At 48.6% G+C, this 8748-nt stretch overlaps 1 protein-coding gene across 1 annotated transcript in view; it reads right to left on the reverse strand.

Moving 5' to 3' along the window:
- Nucleotides 1-7293, reverse strand: part of HSPA12A (heat shock 70kDa protein 12A) — a 25380-nt gene extending 18087 nt beyond the window's left edge. Inside the window, exons 1-2 of the mRNA XM_008594103.1 lie at nucleotides 7190-7293; nucleotides 1094-1210 (exon numbers count right to left, since the gene is read on the reverse strand). Of these exons, the coding sequence (XP_008592325.1) occupies nucleotides 1094-1210; nucleotides 7190-7285 (213 nt within the window). The 5' untranslated portion in view covers nucleotides 7286-7293. The remainder of the gene's footprint in view (nucleotides 1-1093; nucleotides 1211-7189) is intronic.
- Nucleotides 7294-8748: the final 1455 nt, after the last annotated feature.

The raw sequence follows: 8748 nt of genomic DNA on the forward strand, positions 1-8748 counted from the left end.
ACTATATTCTGTGGCCCAGGGTTGATTCTGTGGGTGTTTTGTAAAGAAAGGCTCACACATGTGGCCACAAACTCAACACCAGAGGTTAAGTCTCCCGGGAAAGGTGGGCAGGATGTCTCCTGAGAGGCAAGATGGGGACTAAAGGACATACCCTGGTGACCTGCCACAGCCCAGCCCTCAGGTTTAAGACTCATATAACTGACTCTCAGCACACAGAGGGTTGACCCAGGCCCCAGGGGTGGGTTTTCATACAGCCAGGGGTTTAGGTACAACAGGCACCAGCTCTGTCCCACGGATCAGAACTGCAGGCCAGTACAGCCAACCATTCTCGCCAGGAAGTCAGAGCCTTATGGATGCCTGTCACGGCACACGCTGTCTGCAAACAGTGTGAGAGCTGGAGGCCACGAGGGTCTGTGGCACCAAGGGGACCCCAGTGCCCATGAGGGCTGAGCTGGCCATCAGTGCTGGAGTACTCTGTCTTCATGGTGACACACACCTGCCATTGGCTGGCACACTGCTTGGCCACATCACTGTCCTCCTGCAGTGTCGGCCACCTCTACACCCCCTCTGTGGTGCCCTAGTGCTCTCTGCGTGGCTCATGCAGTGAAGTGCACAGAGGACAGTCATATTTCCTTTATTCCCTGCAGATATGCAGTTTTCAGCCTCCATGCCAAGCTGAAATGGCCAGTTCATAGCCAAAGTCCTCGTCTTTATTTCTGTCTTATTCAAATAGTCTTGTTTCCCAATCCTTTTCCTCAAGGTTCTCACTTCTGTTCACCCACAGAGAAATGTCTCCGAACCCCAGCTTGAAATCCTAGCCCCAGAGAATCTACAGTGGAAACTCAACTCGGAAATGCATAAAGCCACAAAGAAAACCAAGCCCAGCTCCTGTCTTGACTGACCCCCTTTTTCTCCCCCAGGAGGAAGCTGAGGAATGGGAAGGCTACTTGCTCCCCGTGCCCCACCCCCACCCCCAGCCATGGGAGCCTATCCACTGCCTCCTAAGGAGGCCTGTGAAGGCTGGGGGGGCTACGGTCACCACTGTGGGCATCTTGAGTCCTTCTCCTCCGGCCCCCACCCTTTCCACACTCACCTGGTAGGCAGCTTGTCTCATGAACTGCTTGGCAGGCTGTTTCCAGATGGCAGGCACCGTGATGACCCATCTGACATCAGAGTTCTCGAACTCTGAACCTGCCTGGTCACTCAGCTCCTAAAGTCATGGAAAATAAATGCAGCAGGTCAGCAGCACAGGCGGTCCCCGGGTACACACCTCCTGTGGCTTCACTGAGAATCCAGGCTTCTCACCACCTCTTTACTTTTGTGGGGGCAGCTGGCCAGTGTAGGGATCTCAACCCGAGACCTTGGCATTACCAGCACCAGGCTCTCCCAAGTGAGCTAACCAGCCAGCCTCGCCACCAACTCTTGAAGTGTCTATTCTGTAGCCTCCTGAACGTATCAGCTTCAGGGAGTATGCATCTGTTTTCTGAACATTCAGCGAGTGGGGAGCTCCAGCCCCTCTCACTCACTGAATGTGACTACAGCAGGAGAGAGGTGCATCAGAGGAAATCTTTTGGGCCACTTCCTAGGCATGTGACTTTGGACAAGTGGCAACCTCTCGGACCTCAGATTCCTTATCTGTACAATGGGTATAATGATACCCAACTCACAGGTGGATGAGAGGGTTGATAACTTACTGAGAACTTACCATGTGTCACTGCCTTATTAAGCACTCTGCATACCTTATCTCTATTTACCCATTCGAGAATTCTTTTAGGAAGGGATTAGAATTGTGCCCCTTTTCTACAGATGGGAATACTGACACTTAGATTGCTCAGTACTTTTTGAACAATGTACAGCTGGCAAAGCCTGGATTTTGACCCAGATCCAGGTCTATATTGACTCTAAAGGCCAAGGTCTTAACTAAACTGTTAGGTGTGGTCTTGTATCTAGAACAGTGCTGGGCGCACATTGGTAACGATTAACAACTGGGGGCAGCTGTCATCATAGCTGTCATCACTGGCATGTACCTCACTGCAAGTCCAGCACCGAAGGGGAGTTTTCCTGACAGGATGGGAAGGATATGAACGACATGAGCTAACCAAGAACCAAGCTGCCTTTAGCTTTACGTTAAGGTTAAACCACATCAGTGGGGCCCGTGTGGGTAAATGGGAAGGGTGGAAGCATCAGAGGTTTCCATATGGTCCATGTAGACAAAATATGTCACTGCATATACTTCTCAGACTCAGTATTCCCATCTGTAAACTGGGGACAATAAAACTAACCCACAGCNGGGGGCAGCTGGCCAGTGTAGGGATCTCAACCCGAGACCTTGGCATTACCAGCACCAGGCTCTCCCAAGTGAGCTAACCAGCCAGCCTCGCCACCAACTCTTGAAGTGTCTATTCTGTAGCCTCCTGAACGTATCAGCTTCAGGGAGTATGCATCTGTTTTCTGAACATTCAGCGAGTGGGGAGCTCCAGCCCCTCTCACTCACTGAATGTGACTACAGCAGGAGAGAGGTGCATCAGAGGAAATCTTTTGGGCCACTTCCTAGGCATGTGACTTTGGACAAGTGGCAACCTCTCGGACCTCAGATTCCTTATCTGTACAATGGGTATAATGATACCCAACTCACAGGTGGATGAGAGGGTTGATAACTTACTGAGAACTTACCATGTGTCACTGCCTTATTAAGCACTCTGCATACCTTATCTCTATTTACCCATTCGAGAATTCTTTTAGGAAGGGATTAGAATTGTGCCCCTTTTCTACAGATGGGAATACTGACACTTAGATTGCTCAGTACTTTTTGAACAATGTACAGCTGGCAAAGCCTGGATTTTGACCCAGATCCAGGTCTATATTGACTCTAAAGGCCAAGGTCTTAACTAAACTGTTAGGTGTGGTCTTGTATCTAGAACAGTGCTGGGCGCACATTGGTAACGATTAACAACTGGGGGCAGCTGTCATCATAGCTGTCATCACTGGCATGTACCTCACTGCAAGTCCAGCACCGAAGGGGAGTTTTCCTGACAGGATGGGAAGGATATGAACGACATGAGCTAACCAAGAACCAAGCTGCCTTTAGCTTTACGTTAAGGTTAAACCACATCAGTGGGGCCCGTGTGGGTAAATGGGAAGGGTGGAAGCATCAGAGGTTTCCATATGGTCCATGTAGACAAAATATGTCACTGCGCTAACCAAGAACCAAGCTGCCTTTAGCTTTACGTTAAGGTTAAACCACATCAGTGGGGCCCATGTGGGTAAATGGGAAGGGTGGAAGCATCAGAGGTTTCCATCTGGTCCATGTAGACAAAATATGTCACTGCATATACTTCTCAGACTCAGTATTCCCATCTGTAAACTGGGGACAATAAAACTAACCCACAGCATCAGAGGTGAAATTAAATAAAAACACACATGGAACGCCTGGCCCAAAGAAGACCTCTGATGAATGCTAGTTGCTTCTTTCCTTCCCCCTGCCCCCAATGTCACGTTCACCAGACAAATCTGAAATCAAACCTAAACACACATGAAGGCTCTTCTGCATTTTTTTTCCTGATGATGTCTCGTTTTTGCTATTATTTCAAATAGTTGTCTTGGATCTGACCCACCCTCTCACGGAACTAACTTCCTCTTTGATCAATAAACTTCTTTTTTTGCCTTTTAAAATTTTTTTAAATTTTCAATTGGAGTAAAAATGTACATACCATAAAATTTATCATCTTGACCATTTTTAAGTGCATAGTTCAATATACATTCAGTAAACTTTTTAAAAACATGTTTTAAAAAACCTCTGCTTTGGTCCAACATAAAGCACCCATTTTTCAATCATAATATTTTATTTCCTTGCAGGTCTGCACTGGGATTTAAAAAGCAGGTGAGTGGTGTGACGTGTGCAGAGGATTCTGAGCACAACGCAGATCACCCGGTGGGCTGTTTTAAACTCCTCAAACAGGAAAAGGGCTCAAAACACGAATGACTTCCTTGGATTGTCTGGAAAGTTTAGAGGAGCAGTTTGCTCCCCAGTGGGTAGAGAACAGCTTGGAAGGAAAGGCACCTGACATGAACTGAGTATCTCATTGTGTCGAGCACTTTCCTGGCGTCCTTTCTTGAGTGACCAGATGGCTTCATTTATGTGTTTCTCAGACACTCCACTTCCATAGATAGTCTACCTTAGCTTATTCTGTTCAGCATGTAATAATCTCCTCCCTTTGAATCCACCGGTCCCTAAAACACCAGCCAGCCCCTTGTGAAGGGCCGGTTCCTATACATCTCCCCAAACAGCTTTTTCTTATGGAACCTAGTCAGGGCATGTTCCTGCTGGGAGAAGCAGCTACCTCTGAAAAGGCAGGTGCCGGCAACTTCCCTAGAGCCTCTGGCTGAGCTGAGTTCACAACCAACCACCACGCTCCTTTCCTCCTGGCAAACTTGAAACACAAGCCAACGTCACAGACTTTCTCAAGTCCTAATTTTCCCCTGGGTCTCCATGGCTCGTCCTCACTCAGGGGCTCCTGAGCACTCTGCCTCTCTCCGCTCCTTCACGTGCTCTCAGACTTGCCTCGACACCCACAGACACACCTCACACGGTGCCTGGGCCACAGCGCTGAGCCCCGTCCCTCTGCCATCTTTGATCTTCTGGCTGACGCAGGGCCACCTGTGTGCTCCTGCCCTCTGCTTTTCTGCCACCTGGAATGATGGGCTCTCCCCTTCTCCAGTTCCAAGCAGGCCTTGGGCTGGTCACCATCATCCTGAACACAAACCAGCCCCCTTCCCCCTCCCATGCCCCTCCCTCTCCTTCCCCTTTCTGGTGGGATCATTTCTTCCCAGGACCCACTCCTTCCCATCCCCAGCCCCCCAGCTTCTTGGGTGTCATGTTCCCTGAATGACCCCACCATGTTCAGAGCCTCATGCACCTTCTTCAGGACTTGAGTCAGCTGCCTCCACCTGGCTTCCCCAACCCTGCAGGCTCTCAGGACCCCTGGAGTCTCCCTCCCCCATGCTATGGTCTGAACATGTCTCCAAAATGCATGTGTTGGAAACTTAATCCCCAATGCAGCAGTGCAGGGAGGTGGGGCCTAATGGGAGCTATTTAGGTCATGAGAGCTCTGCCTCATGAATGAATTAATGCCAGTATAAAAAGGGCTTATGGGAGTGAGTTTGCTCTCTTTCTGACACGTGAGGACACAGCATTCATCCCCTCCAGAGGATGCAGCATTCAAGGCTCCATCTTGGTAGCAGAGAACAAGCCCTCACCAGACACCAAACCTGCCAGCATCTTGATCTTGGACTTCCCAGCCTCCAGAACCATGAGACACAAATTTCTATTCTTTATAAATTACCCAGTCTGTGGTATTCTGTTATAGCAGCACAACAGACTAAGACACTCTGGCACTACCCCAATGACCATGTCATTCCCCTACCAGAAATCCTTTGATGGCCCCAGGAACTTCTTGCCCAGGAAGAAGTTCCTTAGCTTGGCATTCATGGCTCTGCACAGTCTCATCCTGAGCTCAGTGTTCTGGCTCTCTCCCCCAGCCGTGCCCGTTTTCCACTCCCAGCTGCTTGCTTTCCAGAGATGTTTGCTATGCTTCCAGTCCCCTTGTGCCATTCCATCAGCTTCAAGTACCCACCCTCCAGCTGCTGCCGTGAAACCTCGCCCCAACCCACTTCCTACAGGGAGCCTTCCCTGATGCTCCCCACTGGACAGAGTCTCTGCCTCCACCAACACCCAGAGTTACCCCCTTGCAACCCTGACCACACACTGCTGTAGGCTGTGCTGATCTCTACACAGCTGCAACTTGTGTAGGATCCGGTACACAAAAGGTACTCAAAAAAACAAAGAAAAAAAGGTACTTGAATGGACAAAAGTAGTATCATGTTCTCACTTCTTCCTTGAGTCTCTCAGACCCTATTTCTAGAATTCACTAAATTTCTTCTAGTGACCGCATCATACCAAATGCATTGGAAGTTCCCACTTCTTTTTGGATAAAGCTCAGTACATCAGGACTCTTTAACCATCTGATGTACACCCACTCATCGCAATGCCTCTGAGAGGAGACCCTGAGTAGACAGCCGTACTTCACTCCAAAATTAGCAGTCTGTGGCATCCTGAGCCATCATGGTCACAAGTACCTTTACAATCCAAGGGTACTTACCCTACCAGCTTCCTCCATAGGGTCTGGTGTGGGCATAGAGTAGGAGAAATAGCAGCCACCGTTTACCAAGGGTTTACTATGCATCAGGTCCCGAGGGAGGCACTTCATGTCCAATATTTCATTTAATATCATGCAACCCTCAAGGTATGGTTACCTGCTCCCCTCTTCAGCTCAGAAGTGGGTATCAGAGAGATTAAGTACCTTGCCCAAGATCGCACAAATGCTAAGTGTATCTCCTGCCTCTGTTTTTTCTACTGCAAAATAATTCACATATCATAAAATTTGCCCTTTGAAAGTGCACAGTTCAGTGGGTTTTAGTGTAGTCACAAGATTGTTCAACCAACCCCACTATCTCACTTCCTCACCTCCAAAAGAAACTCCTACCCTTTAGCAGTCACTCCTGATTCCCACTCCTCCCAGCCCTGGCACCACCAATCTCCTTTCTGTCTCTATGGATTTGTCAGTTCTGGACATTTCATACAAATGGAGTCATACAATATGTGGCTTTTTGCATCTGGCTTCTTTTGCTTCATATGTTGTTTTCAAGGGTCTTCCACGTTGTAGTACGTATGTATCAGTATTTAATTCCTGTTTATGGCTGAATAATATTCCACTGTATGGATATGCCACATTTTGTTTATCTGTTCATCAGTAAATGGACATGTGGGTTGTTTCTACTTTTTCATAACTATGAATACCACTGCTATGAACATTCATGCATACAAGTGTTTGTGTGGATGTATGTTTTCATTTCTCTTAGGCATATACCTTGGAATGGAATTGTTGGGTCATATGGCAACTCTATGTTTAACCTTTTGAGGAACCGCCAGACTGTTTTCCAAGGCAGCAGCAGCACTGTACCTTCCCACCAGCAGTGTCTGAGGGTTCATCCTGCCCTTCTGACTGCAAAGCCCATGCTCTCTCCCTAAAGGCTGTTCCTCCTCTCCTAGCTAGCAGGTGCAGCAACCCTGGAGATAGAGCTGGCTCGTGTGTCACTGCCTAACACACCACTGACTGGCCATCAGTCCTACCTTCAGTGCCTGCTCCTTAAAGTACTGCAGGGCATAAGCAAAGATTTCAAGGGCTTTGACTTTCTTGCCATTTGCTGCCATCAGGTCTGTATCCATGGTGAGGTCCTGGTAGGGGAAGAGGAACAAACTAGTAAGAAGACAACAAAGGAAAAACATGCCTTCTGGCTTTGGGAACTGCTGCCTGGAGATCTGGGGAATCCTGGTGAGCAGTATTTGTGTTTCCCCATGTTTGAGGAGGCAGACTAGGATGGCACATCCCCCAACACAGGCCTGGCAGTATTGTCCCCTGCTGCGCAGGAGGCTCTGTCTGTTCCCTCCAGGCCCTGCCTTCCCCATTCCCTCCTTCCCTCTCTTTCTCTCTCTCTCCTGGATGCTCTGGGAGCAGAGGTTTTAGGGAAAAAGCAGAGCCCACGAGGGGAAAATAGGCAGCAGGCACCATTCGATGCAATTTACATACTATTTCCACACGTGGACACTCATGGTCACCCTTGGGAGTCCCCTGATGGAGGCTAAGATCCTGCCAACTCACTGCGGTACATGATGCTAAACAGACACAAAGCTTTCATTCCCCGACAAGCTGCCAACCAAGGCACCAAAATAGCAGAGCTCCTATTTTAAGGCTCGCCCTGTCTATTCTGCTGGGAGCCCAGCATCACTGCCTCTCTTTCTCCACCAGAAGCTCAAGCAGCTGCTCAGTGTAGTCCTTGGATGGAGGATGCTCTGTAGAGCCCAGATGCTGGGTGGAGAGAGGTCATTAAAAAATGATGACCAAAGTCCCCATGGAGTGGAAATGCGCAGAGCGCAGAAGAAAAATCAGGAGGAAGCTCCTAAGTCTCCTCAAACCAATAAGCTCATTACTGCCAGGGAAAAAAAAATCAGTGGGGCCTCTGAATTGATCTAGGGAGGGTAATTAGGTTTTGCCTTCGGTGTGAGAAAGAGCATTGAGTTACTAAACTGGCCTTGTGCAGCCCATGGTCCTGTCCTGGCCTATCTGCACATGCTCACCCCTTCCAACCAGCACTTCCCACTCCTGGTGCTCAGCAAAGATACTCCAGATTTTGGGCAGTGGCTCCCAGGCTCAGAAAGGTGGTCGGGCACCAGGAAGCCATAGGCTCTAAATTGAAAAAATTAAATGGAAAAAATTCCTGTGGCTCCATCTGTGCAATCCTGATACTCAGCATCAAATCCCATCAGGAGAAACGGGAAGGATTCTAGCAGAAATCGGTCTGCGTCCTAGAGAGATGACCACCCTGATGAGCCTTGGGAGCCAAGGTGCTGGCTGCTGAGTTTCCTATTAACATTTGTTTCGTGATCTGCACAGACTATCAGCAGACAAATGAATGCAATTATAATTGGCACTAGCAATTTACTAGAATTTACCATGTATCAGGCATGGCTCTAAGAGCTCTATGTATTTTGATTCCTTTAATCCTTTTAACAGCCCCGTGAGGAAGGCACTGTCACTGTCTCCGCTTTACAAATAAGGCGAAACAAGGCACAGGGAGGTTAAGTAGCTGCAATTAAGTTTCTCGAAGTATCAGAGGCAGGATTTAAGCCCA

The sequence above is a fragment of the Galeopterus variegatus genome, unplaced genomic scaffold (genome assembly GCF_000696425.1).
Source record: "Galeopterus variegatus unplaced genomic scaffold, G_variegatus-3.0.2 Scaffold10156, whole genome shotgun sequence".
NCBI classification, from domain to species: Eukaryota; Metazoa; Chordata; class Mammalia; order Dermoptera; family Cynocephalidae; genus Galeopterus; species Galeopterus variegatus.